At 39.7% G+C, this 21537-nt stretch overlaps 2 protein-coding genes across 2 annotated transcripts in view; one reads left to right on the top strand and one right to left on the bottom strand.

The window, feature by feature from the left end:
• The window catches only part of bicdl1 (BICD family like cargo adaptor 1), a 19631-nt gene extending 6724 nt beyond the window's left edge, over window positions 1-12907 (top strand). The window contains exons 3-11 of the mRNA XM_056772789.1: window positions 1404-1520; window positions 1893-1904; window positions 5745-5891; window positions 6147-6326; window positions 7377-7595; window positions 7697-7840; window positions 7974-8104; window positions 8215-8335; window positions 9707-12907. Of these exons, the coding sequence (XP_056628767.1) occupies window positions 1404-1520; window positions 1893-1904; window positions 5745-5891; window positions 6147-6326; window positions 7377-7595; window positions 7697-7840; window positions 7974-8104; window positions 8215-8335; window positions 9707-9874 (1239 nt within the window). The 3' untranslated portion in view covers window positions 9875-12907. The remainder of the gene's footprint in view (window positions 1-1403; window positions 1521-1892; window positions 1905-5744; window positions 5892-6146; window positions 6327-7376; window positions 7596-7696; window positions 7841-7973; window positions 8105-8214; window positions 8336-9706) is intronic.
• A 141-nt stretch (window positions 12908-13048) lies between these two features.
• rab35b (RAB35, member RAS oncogene family b) lies at window positions 13049-20793 on the bottom strand. Its single transcript, XM_056772787.1, has 6 exons — window positions 20540-20793; window positions 18086-18136; window positions 17692-17815; window positions 16466-16590; window positions 15630-15754; window positions 13049-15504 (listed from the first exon to the last, which is right to left on the bottom strand). The coding sequence occupies exons 1-6, from the start codon at window positions 20589-20591 to the stop codon at window positions 15376-15378; spliced, it is 606 nt and encodes a 201-aa protein (XP_056628765.1). The 5' UTR covers window positions 20592-20793; the 3' UTR covers window positions 13049-15375.
• Between the last annotated feature and the right edge of the window lie 744 nt (window positions 20794-21537).

The following is a 21537-nucleotide window of genomic DNA, read 5'->3' as shown; positions in this document are numbered from 1 at the left end:
TTGATGAGAAACATTGCTGGAGATGATTCCAGTTTAATTCGTCTCTCCACATGCTGAATAAATGATGTCATGGCCTCCAACCGTCCTCAAGTAGACCAACAACAAATTCTGATATCTTATCTTCGGAGGAACATTATCAAGACACAAATTGCTCAGATCAACCTCGGACTAGCAAAACAATATCGTCAGGTTGTTTCTAAAATGATCTTGGTAACAAAAGTGTTACACAATGACACCAGAGCTAACAAGATTTCAGACTGTAGTGAAGTGCTTTACAATGAGACGTTTTCTCTGTGATATCTTTAAACACGGCAGGAGGACGGAACATAAAAAAGCTGGTTAAAGGCTTCTGGTCTTAAACTGTGATATCAGAGTAATGAGAAGTAAAGCAAAGTGATCTGAGTCAAAGGATGAAAGTCTGAAAGTTCTTCATGAGTAAACACAAAGCTGTCATCTGTGCCAGTATAGAGTAAAGCAAGGTCACTGAGATTACTGTGCTAAAAATAGACAAGCTTTACGTTTCACTATTCCACTCGCATTAGTAAACTGTTGCCTTACACACGAAAAAATAACAAGCATTAATCTTTAAAGAAAAAAACTGGGGTACTTTGGCAGTGATGGTATCAGAAAAAAGTACAAAAGTTTTGGTGCTGAGTTTGCTTGATGTCAGATATCTCATTCTTTCATTGTACTAGCAGTTGTATCTGAGTAAACCAGCGAAGTTTAAGCGGATGTACAGTAAGTTTCATTGGCGTTTTGTCTGACGCAGTAAGGGACTCTGGGGTTGCCATGGTGACGTTCACAGATGATGCGAGTCTCACAACTGCACTCACGCTGATGATGGAAATGTGTTTGTTTCACGACTGCAAAGGTCTGATCACAAGCATCCAATCGGCTCGAAACACACAAGCGTCTCGACAGGAACGTTCTGGAGATATTGTGAAATAGCAAGTGTGTGTGTGAGTGTGTGTGTGGGTGGAGTTTCTCTGTGATATGACTCACACTCAGATTAGTGGGGCAAAAACACTCTTTTTTTGGGAACATAGTTTATACAAAAATTTAAACAAACCTTCCTCTGAAACTTGACTCTTTTCAGCAGAACAGGAAAGATAATTCTGCTGAAAATGCGGTGCATTTGATTCTTGCACTGTAATCTAAAAACCAACGTTTCTTTGGAACAGAAAAGTAATTTTCTCTTATTTAAGAAAATAAATAAATAAAATCTTTCAGGGCGTTTAAGAATATTCATGTTTATGTAATGTTTTATAAACTTTTCACTTTAAAAAAAAAGTATATTTTGAGCCACACAACAGCAATTCAAGTTCTTTTTTAGACCCTTGAAAGAGATATGGTCACTAAAATAAGCATAACATGATGATGAATGTGTGTTTGTGTGTCTGCAGGCTGCTGAAGTGGAGAAGCAGTTATCTACTCAGGTTCACACTTTACGGGATGATTTCAGAGAAAAAAGCATCTCTACCAACCAGCACATGACACGCCTTGAGACCCAGCAGGCCGAGGTGAGGATGTTGTCTTTATCTTTTGATGTAAGCCTGTATGGAAAAAAGCACAAATGGGAGGTGTTTATTTTCTCAGTTGTGACCCCGTCAGCATCCAGGTGAAATGAAACCAATGAAGAATTTTAAAATGTCAATTTATTTCTCATCAAATTTAAATTCAAGATAAAACAATCTGAGCTATGTCCTATAATCGTACTATTTATAAACAATTGTGTCGTCTATTTGAATGTCTTGTAACCTTTGTCTTGTGAGCTCTTAAGGAGCAATATTCACAACCGGCCAATAGCAAAACTTAAAACATCTTGATATACGTGAATATCTTCTGATTTCTTCTGTTTTCTCCCTCATTGTTTCATATTCTGCGTTTAACAGCAAGGCCTTGAAGTAAGTGCTCAGAAGCTCATTCTGCACGTGTTTCACACTCATCTCTTGTCATCTCATTTCATTGTGCGATGCAAAATTATGCTTTTACATTTAAGCATCAAAACAAAAAAAGTTGAAGATTTACATTTACATGATTCACATTTTGCGTCTTTTCCGTGCACATTTTCGTTATTTTAACACTGGGTTCACACCAAATGTGAATTTAGCGTTTTGCGTTAGTAAAATACGTACAAAGTCAATGCAAAGACGCGAAAAGACGCAAATCATTCGTCGTCATTTCTGTGAACGCGCGCCAATCTCGTCTTGCACGAAGGTTGAAAATATTCGCAACATAATAAGATCGTGACACTCACGCGAAAATAAGGAACTTTATTTGTTCGTGTGTTTGGTGTAAACCCAGCATAAATTTAGACGCCGCACACAGTTTTCTAGGCGAGAAAGAGGCGCGCCTCACGTTTTCAACATGATTTTAGACGCGAAATGTGAATCGGGCCTAAAAGGTTCTTCGCAGCGATGCCACAGAAGAAACATTTTTGGTTCCACAAAGAAGCATTCATTTATGTCTGTATTATTTTTCTTAATTAAGATGTTAAAGGTTCTTTATGGAACCAAAAGGTTCTTCTATGGCGTGGAGGAACCTTTTGAAGCACCTTTATTTGTCAATCACATCACACGTTTATTCAGAGTGAAATTAAAACACAAGGTGCATTCGTACATATTCATTTTGTTTCAAAGTCTAGTTTTATATACACACTCACATTTTTAATCAATTTAATTGCTGTTTTATTGTTTCTTAAAATCTTAAAAAGTATTTGTGATCTTAATTTATTTGCATTTTAAAGTTGATTTGCCTTGAACCGTCTACCAGCACGGCACTGTGGACAAATGTGTAAAAAAGTAATAAACATAGCGAAGAGTCAAGCAAAAAAATTCACTTTTTATTTCAATACCTTAAAGTTCCGACAAATGAGTTCAGTGTAAATAATGAATTATGTTATGAAATATTTACATGCCATGTGTTTTATGTTTATTACTCACAGAAACATACTGTTATATACATTAATATTCACTTTAAAATTGTATCAAATGTAAAATGATACTTCACAGCTGGCAAAACGACATCTCTCAACTTTTTGACGACTTTACTGATTGAAACACACATGAGAAGCGCTTTAATTTTTCTGTTAAGTAGATTGTGTTGTCTGCCTGTCGAAATTTAAACATAAAAGCGTTTGTCTTTTTCAAACGTTGTGCCGTGTTTCATGAAGTTTATTGTGTTGCCTCGTGCGATTTCATTTAAACGGCTTCAAATAACGTCACGGGATTTCCGCTAAGGGAACATAGTGAGCACCGATGATCCCTGACTTTTGCGGTGCATTGTGGGAACTTTGAGGGAAGTAAAGTTTCAGCGCACTTGAAGGATTTCGCGATTGAGCCCTTAAAATGTCCGACTCCGTGATCAGTGCCAAGGGAGACGCACCCAAAATATCCTACAGTGAATACTAAATATACTACAGTATTTTTTCACAAGGGAGATTATCACATTGTTTCCTTGGCAACATCAGTCCTGGAATCAGCCGTGTCTTGTGTTCATCTTATTTGGGATGTTGATGTCCATGTCGACAGGCTTTGGAAGAGAAGAACATGACATCTGCAGATGATACGCAGTTAAAGAGATCCATCAGTCTTAGGGAACATGAATACTCATACACGTCACGCATGTGTTTGAATGCACGTGGTCGGCACACATCAGCTCTGTTGTGCGTGTGATGGTGAATTTACGCCTCCGTTCATGTTAAAATGTGTCTTTACAGGAGTTTTAGTAGTAAGGTTCACATCAAAACAATCTGCCGGTCACACACTGTAGCATTAACCAGCCTCGAATCAAACTCTGTCTATGAGACGAAGCAGATGGCCAAACACCCCACCTTCCCATAATCCTCTCTGATTTCCTTTGTTTGAAGGATAAATCCTCCTGTGATGGAAGACGGATGTCACACAAACAGCCCGACCATGAGTTTTACAAAGAAATGATATCTGATCAACACAAAAGCTCAAGGATTAGGAAATGCGGTTTAGAGTTGTGTAGCATGTCTCTTAGGTGTTGTGTTATTATGGGTTTGCACACAGATGGAGGTTAATTCAGCGTGCGAGTGGTTGTCGATACAGGGTCGAGCCGTCCAAAGAACAGATCTGATATACAGACATCAGTGCTTGTGTAAGAGACGCTTGCCGGTGGAGTCTCAGGAAACTATTTTAGAGCCGAATGCTGCAGTGTCTGGATCCTCCTGAAGCTGTCGTCACGGGCAGACAGTGAGAGGGGATGCTTCTCATCTTCTTATTCTGCTGGGATACAAGACAACCACACAACCGTGTTTACATGGGCCTTGTGTTGAACAGAAAACGCAGTATGCAACATGTCCTGATGTTTAACGAGACGGCATGTGTGTGTAAATGAACATTTAGAGATGAGCAGAAAACATGTGAAAGGATTAGAATGGCTGAAGGGTTGAAAGCAGGTGTTCCTGTGCCGAGCGGAGTACAGTTTCTCTCAGAGGAGTCAGTGTTTGTGAAGTAGGTTAGCAGATTTAGGTCATAACATGAGGGAGAGAAACCAAAAGTTTCATGTTTGTTTCAAGCACAACACACTCCAGCCAGCGTCGAAAGAAAGGATGTTTTCAACATGAATGATTTCACCGTCCTTATACACAACATTCTAATTAAGTGTTTTTGTCGTTTTTGTTGTACAAATATAAAAAACAATCCTAAATAAAGATGCAATTCTTGACAAAAAAAGGCACCTAAGACATATCGTCTCTTTTATGTGAGTAAAAATAAACGGCCAATGGGGTGAGAAAAATAAACTTGAATTTGGTTCTTAAGAGAAATGTCGATTTTTCACCCCCCCATTAGCAGATTTTCTTGTTTTTACCGTAACTTACTTAATTCATATATCTTTCTCCTTAAAAAGAGATCTTTGGTCACTTTTCTTGTCAAATAATTGTATATTGATTTGAGATGTTTGAGATATTTTTCCTAAAAAGAAAAGAAAATGCTTAATAAGAATGTCATTTTTTGCAGTGTGACAGAGACAATAACTGAGCACCACAGGAAAGACACGACGTCTCTGTAATATCTTGATTATTTCCCCCAGACATCAATGAGACTATATAGAAAACAACTGGAGTTTCAGAAGAGATGTCAATAGTGTCTCAAACTGGGCTCAGATTTGTCTCATCTACAATAAAAAGTCAATACTATTGAAGATCTCAATATGAACTCAAACATTTCTCATCACATTTACTCAAATCTAGATTATTTGACCTCGACAATCTACATTCTTCATGTTTTTCAACGATTACACTCATTTGTTTCTCTTTTATTCCTCCAAAGAAACGTTAAGAGAAACATATGAGACTAATAACACTTGTTTATTTGCACGTCTCTTTACACAGAGTTAATATAAAAACACATAACAGAGACGTTCATCAAGTGTTCTGGGGTTTAATGAAGCATTCCTCTCAGTGTTTTAAACAGAAATCGTACTTATCGACTCTACATTCCTGACTTTGGAGGTGTTGCTTTACTCCCCTGGTAACACGGCATACCAAGAACTGTGGGAGTGTTCGTCCTAATACTCTAAACCACGTTTGCAACTTTTTTCCAAACCTGACAAGGGCACGGAGTTCGTTGTGATTCATTGTTTTAGGTCTAAAGAAGTTTTGTCGTTTCATTTGTTTCTGGTGTGAGTAATGTTGGGAGGCATTTCCAGAAAGAACGCTTGCAAAATGCCCGGCGACGCTGGTAACCTGCGGTTTTCTCCCTGGTTTGGTCGGGCAGATAAAGATGTTGGCGGAACGTAAGCAGGAGCTGGAGCAGCGCGTGAACTCAATACTGCAGGAGAACGAACGGCTTCAACACACGGCGGACCAGCTGAGAGAGAGAGCGCTGATGATGGAGAGACAATGTCACCAGAAAGACCTACAGGTGAGTGACCTCGTTTTTTCTGCTACAGAATATTCTATTGCCATGCAAATATTGTCACAATGAAAGGCTTCATTTTTTTAAAATGCTAATTCTACATTTGGGGTGGATAACTTTAATTCAGTCGTTCATCATGACCTGTTTTATTTAGGCGTTTTATTATAAAAATGTTGTGACCATGAACCAGCTGGGGCAGTGTGCTCACCTGTGTTCTCTCAGGTGTGTTTCTGTGTGTAACTCTCTCATGTGTTCACACAGCTGCGACAGAGTCAGCTTGAGCTACAAGAGGTGCGCACGTCTCACAGACAGCTGAGCTCTCGTCTGGAGGAACTGACGGAGGAACGCAGTCTTCAAGGCTTCACATCCAACTCGCGCAGTCTTCTCTGTGAGATCGAGCAGAGCATGGAGCAGGAGGAGATGGAGGAGGAGAGAGAACAGGTACAGACATCACACACAAGTATGTTTTATTATCTCCGTGGGGACAGTCCGTAGGAGTTGTATACTGTACAAACACTATATTTTATCGCCTAGCCCCAACCAACCCCTAAACCTAAAGATCGTAGAAAACTGTTAGCATTTTTAGATCTGCAAAATGATCGTTTTGTTCAATTTTTAAGCTTTTGTGCCCATGGGGACCTCAATTTTGGTCCCCACAGTGATACAGGTCCCCATAAGTCTGTGTGCATTAATCCTTCAAGTTTAGGTCGTCATTAACATATTAAAACAAAGTCCACGCATGCACAAAAACGCATGCACGCACACAAACACTGACGTGCCCACATACACATACACACACACACAGAAAGATACAGACACACACACGCGCACACACACATGCACACAGAGACACGCACACATACACAGACACCAGCATACACACAGACAGACACACAAACGTACGCACACACACACAAACACAAACACAGAAAGACACAGATACACACACGCGCACACACACACACACGCACACAGAGACACGCACACACACACAGACACCAGCATACACACACAGACAGACACACACACGCACACAGATAGACAAACCCACTCACACAGACACACAGACACACAAGCACACAGACAAACATATACACAAACACGCACGCACACACACACGCACAGACACACGCACACACACACACACACACACACACACACAAACAAACATACATACGCATACACAAACACTCAAAGTTAGGTCACTCACTCGTTCAAGATCTCCCCCAATCACTCCCTCTTTCACTATCTCACTCACTCACTCACTAATTCTTTCAGGCCCTCTCTCCCTCTTACTACTAAATCTCGCCCACTGAAACTCTCACACAACCATTTCTGCATTTTTACATTTTTACCTTTAGTTTATATTGGTAGTAATGAATTAGAATGGACTCTCAACATCATGTATAGAAACCGCACAAGTGGACACAAATACCTCATGTGTCCTGGAGACGTTGGGCTCATTGAAGGTGCTGCATCTCTTTCTTTCAGCTACGGCTGCAGCTCTGGGAGGCTTACTGTCAGGTGCGCTCCATCTGCTCACACCTGAGAGGAAATGACATCACAGACTCCGCCTTGTCCACAGACTCATCCATGGACGAGTCTTCCGAGACGCTGTCGGCTAAAGACGTCCCCACGGGCAGTTTACACGCCAGTCTGCTGGAGCTGCGCAGACTCACACAAAACCTGCTGGACGGCAACGAATCAACGGTCCGTTTACCACAAGAGATGCTACAGATGGACATTTCACATGTGATCACAGACGAAGGGAAGGACATGGACTTTCTCACTCCGTGTGTTTGTGTGCTCAGGGTTCTCGCCGCAGTGATGAGGAGGTTCTGGAGGAGCAGGTGCGTAAACTCGGAGAAGAACTTCGAGAACTCAGAGAACTGTATGAACAAGAGCAGGAGAAAACACGCTGCGGTCAGGAGGAGGTTCTGCAGCTTCATGATCAGGTAAGTCTTCATTTCTTCATTTGTTAAGCTTTAGATTTTGGGTTTAAAAGCAACTTAGATTTGAAACTAAATAAATTGAATATTAAAGAAAACATCACACTTAAGGCTTAAGCTGTCCTGTGTTTTTTTTTAGGTGGCGCTGCTCTCTGTGGAAGTTTCATCTTCAAGAGAAGAGACTGAGAGATTGAGACTGATGGTAGAAGTTAGTGAACCCAACGAAGCGTTACAAAGTGCCATACGAGACCGAGATGAAGCCATTGCCAAGTACGACACACACAATCATTCTTCATGATTTCAACAAAGTTGTAATTCTGTTAAGACATAAATGATTCAGACGTGTGATAGCTGAGGTGCTCTTCCGTTCTCTGTTACAGGAAGAAAGCGGTTGAAATGGAGCTTGGCAAGTGTAAGATGGACATCATGTCACTCAACAGTCAGCTGCTGGACGCCATTGAGCAGAAACTCAACCTGTCTCAGCAGTTAGAAGCCTGGCAGGTGAATTTCACACGCACGTGCACACAAACCTGAACAACCACAGGATTAAACTCCTGAAGAGATGAAATACTGTCTGACATCAACTGCAGCAGGACGGTTATTAATGATTAGAACGGAAGCCCGGAAAGATTATTATAGATCTAAAATATATCATTTAATATTAAGGATGTTCGTTTGACATTTTGATTCAGTTGTAAATGTTCTGTTGGTTGTGTTTTGTTTTGTTGAAATGTTAAAAACTCAAACAGGACGTTCTTCTGGATCAGCATTGTTTTTCTGAAGCGGTCTTGAGACATTGAAGGAGCTGAGCCACATCTAAAAACTAGAATATCATAGAGGATGAGCACTTTGAATTAGGCCTGTAACCCAGACAACACTAGAAACCACCTATAAAACACTAGAAATCACTCAGAACACCCTACAAACCTACCAGAAAACACTGGAAATCACCCAGAAAACACTAGAAACCACCTAAGACACATTATAAACCACACAGAAACATGTAAAAAAAAACCTGACACACTCTCAGCATCATGGTGGGTGTTTGCTTGTGAAAGCATTGTTCAGATTTTCTTATCCAGCACTAAACATTTGGATTTGATGTGAAGCTATCACAGCTTCAGTCTGTCTCTCTCTCTCTCTCTCTCTCTCTGTCTGTCTGTCTGTCTTTCCCGGCGTGTATCTCTCTCTCTCTCTCTCTCTCTCTCTCTCTGTATGTGTTAAGTGGATGATAGTGTATGTGTGTGTGATCAGCTGTGATGCTCTGAGTTTCGCTTATCATAGCAGAAATGCTCTTGACCTCCGTCTCTTTTGACCTCTGAATGTGAGTGTTTATCTCTAGGTCTGTCTTTCTCTCCCTGTATAACTCCTTAGTTTTCCTGTCTCTCTCTCTCTCTCTCTCTCTCTCTCTCTCTCTCTCTCCGCCTGCAGTTTGCCTCCTCAGGGCTGTTCACTGTGTGGCTCTTGTGGTTTCTGATCTAGTGGCCTTTCTCAGCTTCCGTACAGACCCCTTCTCCCCTGTGGTAAACCCCTCCTGCCTTAGAGGTGAGCTCGGGCTCGTCGCACCGTATCCATCGTACCATATCGTGTCATTCTGTTGCGTGAGGATGTCTTCGCTTCATCGGGTGTTTTCACACTGGAGTATTGAGTACAGAAAAACACAAGAACCATCATAGAGGGCTGTAGTTAAGATAAACAGCTAACCAATCAAACCATGTGTGAAAAAAACCTTCATGTCCTCGGATTCATCCGTCTCACTTCACCCCAAACCGTCTGTCAATGTTTGTCCTCTCTGTGCATCTTCTGTACACACAATGAAGGGACTCTCTCTCTCTCTCTCTCTCTCTCTCTCTCTCACTCTCTTTCTCTCAGGATGATATGCACCGAGTTATCAATCAACAGCTGATGGATAAACATCAGGACGAGTGGAGAGATTCTCCATGTTCCTTTAAAGGACCACAAGGAGGAGAACCTTCCAGAAGATCTCATCGCCTCTCTGATGGAGACAAGCGCCTCTTTTCATTCTTTAAGAAGAACTGACGAGGACAAAGAGAGAGAGAATGTGAGGAAACAAGAAATACAAACTTAGTCACTATAAATCAGTCTATTGACGGCTCGAAACCGTTCTGCACTTTATCCGTCCTCTCAATCCTCCGACAGAAAGATTCCAATCCTCCGATGAGAGAAGGGCATTCTGAGGTCCGGCCTGTGTTCTTTCTCTCTGATAGGGTAACTCATCTGATTCAGGGTCAGTTCAACAGGTTTGACAGGGTTCTCCGGCCCTATCAGAGGTGCGTTTCTCCTGCGAGTGCCTCAGAAAGCATCACCTCACCTCACTGCCAGAGATACGACACAAACACACGACTGGATTCACTGGAGACTAAACTCAGGCCGAACTACACTACAGAGGGTTTAAAAGAGAGATGTACACCAGATCACCAGATCCAGACTAAATCCTCAGTGAATGTAAACATGGTAAAACAGTATGAGTTTTAAACTCAGCACAAAGTATTAATATATGAATAGAAGAATGGGAATGTGTCGGTTCGACGGAAACATCCTCAGTATTTTTTCTGGATCTGTGGGCGCAGAGAAACATTTGATCTTTGGTTTTTTCACATCTCTAGTGCTGTGCATCAGGGCTTGTCTGAAATAAACCTACACACCTAATAAATTAATTAAAAACTATTTCGAAGATGTTGAAGTTTATAAACGGTCACTAGAAAGGCACGTCAAATTTAAGGTTTCACAGAACGAGGCTTAATGGTCTATGCACATGAAAATTTCGTACGTGTTTTTTGTTGTATTTAGCGCTGGTTTGTACGGCGTCTCTGGATTGTCAAATGCCTCTCAAAATGCTTACTACGGATGGAAAGCAGGAAATTATCGGAGGCAGTGTGTAAATGTGATTGACACTACGTGAGGTCGTATTTATTTTTTGACGTGCTGACATTTCCGAGGCAAATTTCGGACTCAACGTGCAATAGCTTTAAGACAAGTCCCAAACTCAAATGAAAGTAACTGAAAATAAATTGCCCTGATATATCTTAAAATATGTCATTGCCATAGTTTTGTCTCAAGATGCACACCATTAAAACGTTAGTAAAAGGTATTTTAATGAAAGCGACTTAAATATCCAAATTTTACTAAGGCGTAGTCTTGTCTGTGAAACCGGCGAAAGAATAAACGTCAGACGAATGAGTTTTAGTCTTCGTTTTTCAAAATAAAACCAAAGAAATAAAGGGTTCAAATCCATGACGAGTACGGAGCTGTGAAATGGACACATCTTATAGAGACATTTAGGGGATTTTTGACTCTTTTTCTCAGGAGAAATATCTGAGATGACACTTTTGTTTCCAAAATCTCCGTCCTGATCACGGTCTGTGATGTGAATAAACCAAAGAGCAGATGTGCTTCATTTTGTGTCTTGAGACACGACACAGCATCAGAGATGAATGTCCACACACACAAACACACAAACTCAAAGATGCATACTGCTAGTATGCGATTCCACTTTAGTGTGCGTTTGTGTGTGTGTGTCAGTTAAGGTCGGTCAGATTTTGAGCAAAGCTATGCAGCTGTCTTCTTTCTCATTGTGTGATTTTTGGTTCGGAGAAACCCAAAGATTGATTTTTATACGCATAGAGACACAAATAGGTTTGGAATAAAAAGGAATCGATATATTTGTAAATGTATAACTTTTTTAGAAAAATCTTCATGTAAGCATCTGTTTGTTGGTGTAGTCTGATCTGTATGTTTCTGATGTTTGAGTGGTGTTCTGTTCTGCTGTCTGATTGTTAAAGCTGCAGATTATACTCCAGAAATTATGCTATAAATATAATCACTATAATGATGAATATAAAGAGATTATTGAGACGGCCTGCAGTGGGAGACACTACAGGAAAAACAAACCTTGGTCATATAATAGAACATCAAACACTTTTTTTCATTGTTCAAAAACCCTTCCATACCAGTAATATTATAAAAGCTATATGAAATGACATTTACTCTAACAGCACTTTAAATAAACTAAATGGCCATTAAAAGACACTCGGCGAATGCATTATGTACGCTGCAAAAAATATTGAAAATACAACTTTATTTTGTACGTTGTTCTAAAATCAGTCAAAATTATAATTTAGTTCTGTAGTACCTACCCCTTACATAGCATCTGACCAATCAGAGTCAATCTCATCTGATGATGTAATAATCAGACAGCAGTCTCAATCTCTCGATCTCTTCACGGTCCGAGTACTAACTGTCTTTTCTGTTCTGTATGTAAAACACATTTTCTCTGTCATCTCTAAAGATTCTTTTCTTCTACACGTGTGATGTTACTTTGACTTTGTACTTTCTGTCCTGTTGTCATTTAAAAGCTGTTTTTGCAAGATTCTCCTGTCTGTGTGTCTGTGACTCTAAACTGAATGTCTGAATCATGTTTCATACATTAATCACACTGAGGCTGCGTTCCAATTCACATAACTGGTGAAGCACACACTTATAAGGATGCAGTGAGAACAGCATTAGAACGATATATCATTAAAGTCCCAGTGAAATTAAAAATGATAATTCGTATTTTTTCATGAAATATTGTAGCGTTTATGGTAAATAGCTTATCAATGGGGGTCATTTTCTTTCTCAAATTCATGTGGGCTCATCATCTTCAGTTAAAATCTGAAAATGCTCTTCCACCCTGTATGACTATCCATCTCAAATGACGTAAATTCGACGGCATGGGCGGAGCATCCGCTAACTCCTCCCCTTCTACAGTCAGTCTGCTGCTAGTTCAAAATGCAACAGCTGTTTTTATATATCCAATCAATTCGCAGCAAAAATAACCAAGCCACGCCCATTCAATTATCCTTTGAAATTCCTTTTTACTCGGAAATAAGTCAGAATACGATAATAAATACTATAAGTGCCGATTGTTTTTTCTTTCGTATCGTGACGTATATCCAAGAGAAACAACTTCTGGAATGAGAAAAAAATGTAAGGCGGGACTTAATTCCGTTCTTAAGAGTACTGATTGGATCGTTAAAAGTTGGGTGTTGCCAACAAAACGGAGTCAGATTTGTAATCCACCCTGCGTTCCAACTGGGATATATGGAGGGGAGGGATGAGGTTAACGTTTATGATTATATATAAGTGCAACTTGATAAATATATATATAATGTGCACGGATAATTTATAATGAATACTGCAAAACTGTGTAAATCAATTTGAATGGACATTTTTTATTTCATGCCATCTTTAATAGAAACATAAAATAACAAAAGTTTGTGACAAGACACATCCGTTTTCATCTAGCTCAATTCATGACCGTATCATTCAATATCACTTAACATTTAAATGCATAAACTCTTTGACTTAGTCGTCTTCCGCTGAAATAACTGAATGGATGGTCACGATGTCCATATTTACAGCGTCTCTTATACTGTAGAATGAATATGTGAATTGGAACACGGATACAAGCAACTCAACTCAGCATAAAGGTCTTCATGTGTCTGTTTCATTCCCTGTCTGACTAGAAACACCAAGTATAGATTACAGTATAAAAGAGACTTTTCGAATGGAAAAAGCAAGATGAGATTATGACCGTTGTGTGGGTAAATAATACAGAATGTAGAGCAAATAGATTTCTAAACCTGCCACCGGTTCTTTCTGACATGCACTTTCTGACAACACTGCAATATTACATGAAGATCAAAACCAATTATTAATCCTTATCTTCCACAAATTCATAATATTAACGTGAATCTTACGAGATCAAAATAAAGGACTTTAAATCTTAGAAAATAAAACAAGAAATCCTCAATTTAAAGTGATTTATAAAGTGTTTGTCACATTTGTCACTTCCAGGAAAAGACTGCAGACAAAAGTTTGTTTATATGTACAGTATACTTGTAGATATCCTCTTAAACAATATGTAAAAAGGACAGATTTTCTACCTTCTTTATGCTTTTAGAACCAATGCTATTTGTACTTAGTTGACTAGGAGCAAGAATGCATATTTATTATGATCAAATTGCAATTTTTCCGAAGTCAACTCCAATGACATACAAATGTTTAGAATATTTCCATGTTTCGAAAGCTTCCAATGTGTTGACGTGTAACGCACTGTGACGTATCGACCTGAATAAAAATGCTCGACGTCGATTGCGTCGGTAAGAACACACGAGGATCATTGCAGACATGCAACAAACTGAGATGTGGAACATGCTCCCTGACGATTCTTAATAAAGACCAGGACAAAAATGTTTGTGTCAAATATTAATTATTTTAAAATATTTATTAATGATTTGATTCATAAAGGGCCCATTACACAGTTCTTTTCTCCAGTGTATAATATAACCGCAGCTGTTGTCGTCCAGCACAGTTTGCATGGACATGTTGGCTGATTTTGGCTCACAGCACTTGTCAGGATTCATCGCGGCTCAATGGACTAACACTTCTAGAACAACTGGCCAGAGTTTTCTGAGAGGTTTTCACAAAACCCACATGCTCACGTGAGGGGTGTCAGGGAGATTCTGAGGATTTGATCTATTTCGATTATGGCATTCCTCGAGAAATGAAAGTTTGGCTTTGAACACTATAACGTAATAACTCTCCTGCGTGTTTAATTACATTTTACATCTGATATTAGAAATTTATCGCTTCCAACGATACGCAAGTACGTTTGTTATTTTGACACTCTGCTTTGTGACTGTATAGAGAAAAACATCGATCGGCTGCATGAGGATGAAATCCCATTTTAAAATCAGGAAGGTATACACACTCGGCACTACTGGAGCATACCACAAATGCTTTGAGAAAGAACAGCCGTACTGCCAGATGACGAGAGCGTTGCCTTCCGTTTCATCTTTACGGAAAACAAAGCAGAGAATCCAGAAGAAAACCTCACAAGAGCTCAAAAGAAATACAACTCACAGAAACACATTCCAGCTCATAATTCACCCCATGAAAGTAAAGAACATGCTTATGATCCTATATTTAAAAAGTCCCAACACCAAAGTTGACTTCCGTCTGACAGATTGGGTCTTAAAATGCACCGAAAGATGAAAAATTGTACAGTCATTGGCATGGGTTTCACTCCGAGTCCACAATGAGTGAATGTTTATAACTGTTTGATGAAAAAAACTGTTCTTGAAGAAAACACTGACATTCCTCAGAGAAACAAAAAGAGAAGCCAAAAAAAACAAAATTCGCTCCTGAGATGGCGTGTGAAGAGATGTAATATATCGCAGTAAAATGAGTATGACGGCAGAGATCTGCGCGGTTTGGCGACGTCAGCTCGCTTGTCCTTCGAGAAAGGAGGAGGATCTTTTATTAAATACCACGAATTCCACATAAAAGTCCTTTAATCTAATAAAATCTGTACATTATCTGTTTAAAAAGTCTTTGCGGTTTGTATGGGTCCAGACAGGACTGCTTCTCCGTTCTCTCCGCTCGGTGTGTTTGTGAAATCTTTCTGCGGTCATGTCGAGGCGATCACAGTTCGTGTGCATGTGAAGGCTGCTGGCGGCCGAGCCCGTGGACATCCACTAGCAGCATTTTTTCTTTCGTTTGCTATTCTTGCCCAGTTTAACCACATCGTTCTGCTGCTGTTGCTGCTGTTTGGCCACCGATTCTTTCTTTGCCCGAAGCACCAGCTCTGTGATGCAGTTAAACATCTGCACCAGAAACACACACAACCGTTACTGCATCCATCACTCTGTCATTTAACAACGTCAATCGTGAACAAAACACGCTAACTTTATTGCACATGAGAGAGCTTTAGGCTTTAGGAGGATCTCACCTCTTCCACATTGATGTTCTCTTTCGCGCTGGTCTCAAACAGGCTGATGCCCATCTGCTCGGCAAACTTCTGAGCATCATTCGTCTCCACCACTTTAGAGTTGGGGTCATCGTTTTTATTGCCCACTGACGGAAGAAATTAAACAAAATGAATACCATGCCATAAAAACTGACAGTGTGAACGGTAGAAAGAAACACGGCTTTGTCGCGTTATGTCAATGGCACCAGCATTGAGGATCATGCTGCCCTATGAACACATTTATGCTCATACCATATACATTAAAATATGCTAAATACATAAGTGACGTCTCCACAAATAGTAACCAAGAAAGAGGAGTCAAATCACTACTTGACAAGTGTTTGTTTTCACGATTCCCTAAATCATGCAGTGAATCATTCATGTCAAAATAAGAGATGTAACGATTCCACATGAGCCGGTTGAAAATCGCTTAAAATATGTGATGATTCAAACCGGTTGAGATGTTATTTGAACCGCAATACATGTTTCGAACAGCAGGGGCCACGGTGTTTTGTGCAAACTTAGATAACGTGGTTGTGCCGATATTTCTTAAAATGTAAAAAAATCTATGAAAAGCACACTCTTAGTTTGTTTATTTTGTATTATTCAGTTTTATGTGATTTGTTGTTTGTTTTCAAAATTGCATGAAGGAATCGTATCGTGCCATCAGTATCGTGAATCGCACCGCAATTGTAAGATTATAATCTCAGTGTTTTTGTGCTCCACAGTTTTAAACCATTGAAAACAATTTGATGTAAAAATGACAAAACTGAAACTGAGATTAGTCCGTCAAATAAAAATACCAAGTCTCAACTCACCTAATGTTCGACACACATCATCACAGTTCTGGTTGATTTCATGCAGCCATCGTTTGACGTTGACGAAGGATTCAGCGCTGGTGACGTCATAAACCACGATCACCCCATGAGTTCCTCTGTAATATCTGACAGACAGAAATAAAACGTGTGAATGAGTGAAAAGTCAATGAGTTGTTCTCTTAAGCTCCAGCAGGGGGAGCAGAACGATCAGATGCCTTTGATCCTCTCAGCAGTTCTATGATATATAGCCACATGCCTCTTCTAAACACACACAAAGAGCTCATTGAAAGGCTTGTCATTGGTGGAGTCTGTCACCATTCTGCCTCACTAACAGGAAACATCCCATAAACATGAAGCAGCGGACATTCCCACATTAGAAACCTAATGACCATCATAAAAGACAAATAAAAGAAAAACAATGTTTATTTTCAGTCCGCTTTTAGTTTTTCTATGCAGTAAAACCCACATTCTCTAGACTACCTTCCTGCCAAAAGATTTCATCCAATTAATATCTTTTTATTGGGTTACAACTTGATGGTTTACTGGCATTGAAAGGAAAAATTTGCATTAGTTCCCAAATCAGAAATTGATAGAAAGTGCACGTGTAGCATCTCAAATTCCCATCACCCCGGTGTAAGTGTAAGTACAGGTACACATCAAACGTTCCCTGTTGACCTAAAACTGGAAGTGTAAACTGAAACTCTGCGATTCTTCTCTCCAGCAGCGGCTATAAAACTAATGAAGAACTTCAAACACATTCCCTGAGGCTGAAGTCTTGTTAACCGCCGGTCAGGTCCGGCCACGCAAGCAAACACAAAACTCTCATTCTGTACAGAGAAAAGCATTCGCAACACAAAGTTCAGCGTCTGCGTGATGACCACAAACGATAATATGGAAAATCTATTGTTTACTACTGATAAAAAAGGTGCTTGTGTGTGACGGATCTGAGAACAGATCAGACCTTTAGCTGTTCTGTGGTTGATGCTAGATTTACAGTATTTTAATCTGATCAGTTGATGATTTATTATTCTAGCCAGACCTTCTGCCAGTAAACCCCTCAAAGAATCTATAAGTAAAGTAGAAATGATAAGCATAAAAGCAAGCAAAAATCTGACGTGAGATGATTCTTTTATGAGCATTATGTTAAAGTGTGTTCTCTGGGTCTTCTTAACATCTAAACACATAATCATGTTCTTCCAGCCTTAAAGGGGACGCTTAAAACTCACGTAGAGGTGATGGTCCTGAATCGCTCCTGTCCTGCCGTGTCCCATATCTGGAGTTTCACCTTCTCTCCATTAATCTCCACCGTCCGGATCTTAAAGTCCACTCCTATAGTGGTGATGTAACTACCTACGAAACACACATAGACATGAAGGACAACATCCTGCAATCCCATGAACCTTTATTCATTAAAAAGAGTGTTATATATCATCAAAATGGAACATTCATGGGTTGGGCTTCGTATTCAATGTTTCATAAACATTCATCAGGAGAATATTTAAGGAACATCACACTCCATGTGCTACATACAGCATCTTCTGCTCTCATAGACGGCAGAATAATGTTAGTTTAATAATCTCCTCACGGCTCTTCTGCTGACAGACTGTGACACAATCTCACCTGAAAAAGTGTTGTCTGCGAATCTCAAAAGGAGACTGCTCTTCCCCACACCTGCAACACACACACATATATATTAAAGAATGATGAAACTCTGAGCAGATGTGATGCAGCAGATTTCACCGGAACAGATGACGACAGCATTGTGATGCACAAAGTTCAGATTTACTCATTACAGATAACTCAAACACATACAGCTTTCTGTAGAACATGCATTTACCAGCTCAGACGAGAAGAACACATTCTCCTGACAATACAACACATTTACAATGATGTGAGAGGGTTAAACCTGTGAACGGTTAACTACAGCTTATTTAAACATCTACAGACAGATAATAATATCAAGATCATCTCCACAAGATTCATGTTAATGACTCAACATTTTTTCACAGAATCCAGCAATAAAACTGTTATATAATGTAGAGAATCTGAACATTGAACAATGACCGCTGTACAACTAGAATGTTAAAAAAGCTGATTATCTTTGTTTTTAGATGTAAAACTCAAATAAAAAGCCATACAGTACAGATCTTATACACAGTGTGTCTGTGTGTGATATAATGCGGTACTATAGTGACCAGGACTCACATCTGGAGGGAGGGGGGTGGGGGGGGTTACGATATATTGGCCAAACAGTAACATTGCAATTGAAGGCGAGTGTCAGATTTCCGAATTACGTTCATTTAGACAAAATCGGGCCGAGTAACAAAACAACCTTGTAGCCAATCAGCAGTAAAGTGCACAGTGCACAGGACGGACAGTCCGGCCGAGCGCTGACGAAAGTGAAGGATGGGGTAGAGGTGTGTCTGTTCTGGTGATTTGAACATTAACAACGGCTAAGAGAAATCGGACATCCCGCCTTTAAAAATGTGTCTAAAAGACCAAGTCAAGTAATCAGACAAGTAAGGTAATAAAGTGCATTATAATATTTTCAATGTCTGATTAATCCTGTTGGTTGAGCTGCCAGTGACCCAAGTAAATGGATTTCTATTTTTACAGCTGCAGGTTAGGATCCAGATCTCCCTTAAAACTCAGATTATTTTCAGTGCATTTAATCCTCAAATGTTGTCAATTCTTTAACAAGATGAATGTACAACAAAAAAATAACTATTGTTGTCTATTCTATTTTTTTGCTTTCCTGTAGCTCAGTGGTCAGAGTGTAGCGCTAGCAACACCAAGGTCATGGATTCAATCGCAGGGATCGCACAACCTCAGAAACACATGTATAGAATAATGCAATGCAAGTCGCTTTGGATAAAACCCTCTGACAGATGCATAAATGTAAATGTTTTTGGTCATGTGTATGCTTAAATACTAAATACTAAGACATGTTGAAATTGAAGTTATAACTTTGAATGAAACAATAAAATGCACTCTAATGGAAATCATAAAATGGTGTCCAGATCTAATCTATCAAAATTTCAACCCAGCGACTCAAAATGCAACATATAAATGAAACATGTTTTTACTTGAAGCCCGGCTCATCTGAACATCCTTATTGAGTAAAGACTCGTGTTCTGCTTCACACGAGAAGGTGAAAAACTCAAACCACAAGAGCCACAACCTCTGACAGTCAATAAAGTGCAGTGCAAACACATCTACAGCGGCTGATGACATTTCATTTTCGCAATTATACTTTTTTGCAGTCTTTTACATTGATTCTACATGATACTTGACAAACTACATGAGATGTTTGTGTTTACAAAACTTCTCCAGCAATTCTCACTAACTATAAAAGATGTGATTAACTGCTTTCATTTTCGATTTGAAACTCAGTCACATCTACTAATGCTTAGAAAACAAGGCATTTCAAATCCCTTCCAGCTATGAAACAATCCACAAATCCTTTATCGAGTTATTTTATTAAATATTTCATTCAAAGAGACAAACTATATAACCCAGATCTCTGGTGTTTAACTATGTGGATAAGAAACAGATTCCGTTAGATCTCAAAGTCACTCCAATAAATAAAATAAAGTCCAATTTGTGCACAACAGCTCTTAAGTAACTTGTGCCAAGGTAATATTTAGTGATTGTAAAATAATTTGTTATCCCACTCCAATATTTTGCTATCTAACGCAAATACTTAATAAAGTTGTTTTATTTAAATACGTTCTGTATTTTTTCTGCCTCCAAATGCACGAAATGCATGTCTGTACAGTTCATTTGTGTTCTTATATTTATCAAATCAAAGTCAGCACTTTATTAGCCAGGTAAGACTACAGAAGATCACACACTAGATCTCCGGCCTGTCAGTTCTGATCAGCCCAGCCCAGCACCTCCAGCCCGTAGACAAGTAACGCAATAGCGGAAACAGCGCTCGGCTTTCCGTTAAATAACACTTGCGATCATTATAAGCCATCAAAACTGTTCTATTAGACACCCGAAGAGACCAACACCAGACCCCGAGGCCTCGCTCAGGCCCGCTTCCCGTCCCGCATCCGCGGCTTCGCTTACCGCTGTCACCGATGATCAGCAGTTTGAAGAGGTGGTCGTAGTCCCGGGCCATGCCGGTCGTCGGTGCCGCAAACCCTGCGCCTTCGCCGCAACTTAACGCCTCGCTCCGGACGAACGCTTGGCTGGGAACCCGTATGACGTATTCGCGGGATAATAGCGGAGAAAATCACCCGGCAGATCCCGAAAGCAGCGGATTTCTCGTCGGGATTCAGCGGTTCTCACTCGGTCGCTCGTAGCCGGAAACGGCGCTTCCTCCTGTGCTGCGCCCAGCGCTGCCTCCGTCCAATCAGAGCGCGCCTAACGCTGTCGCCCACCAATCAGAGAGCGCCGATCAGATACAATGTAATAGCGTCAACAAGCCCGCGATAAAAGTATCCGCGGATCAAAGGAGGCGTTATGACGAGTATATGGGTCAATGTTTTCTGCTAATGGATAAGGGGAAAATATTGAAAAATATATTTAGAATATATCACAATTAGGCCTACGTCATATGAACATATGCTTTACCTAACCCACCTTCGCTTAACATCTCAGAAAAAAGATGCGTTTAAAATAAAGAAATGAAAATAAACCATACAATGCAATTGCATGAAATGTATGTAATGTATGTTGCAAATGTTAAAACATATTTTATCAAGTATACGTTGATGCTAAAGCTGTGTAGATACATGTTAAGTGAAAAGTGTAGTTGTTGAAAAACAGTTTTATGGGATCATGTGACTCGGCTGGTGGGAGAAATAAAACAAATCATTTTTATTATTCATGTTGAAGTTGTTTTTGTTTCTCACCTTGTGGTGAATTCTCTTTCATTGAATTTAGAGGCATAATAATAAAGATAATTTATAAGTTATGTCTTATGTTTTTACAAGGCAAAACTGCAAAGTCTTAATAAAATAGATTTATCCACAGACATTATTGTAGATATGAAGTTGAGCCTTAAATCATTTACTGTGTGTATGTCTCTTGCATTGTTGTCATACGAGTAAAAACTTCACTGT

The sequence above is a fragment of the Triplophysa dalaica genome, chromosome 18 (assembly GCF_015846415.1).
Source record: "Triplophysa dalaica isolate WHDGS20190420 chromosome 18, ASM1584641v1, whole genome shotgun sequence".
Lineage (NCBI taxonomy): Eukaryota > Metazoa > Chordata > Actinopteri > Cypriniformes > Nemacheilidae > Triplophysa > Triplophysa dalaica.
Note: the sequence above shows the minus strand (reverse complement) of the source record. Positions and strands in the feature narration are given on the sequence as shown.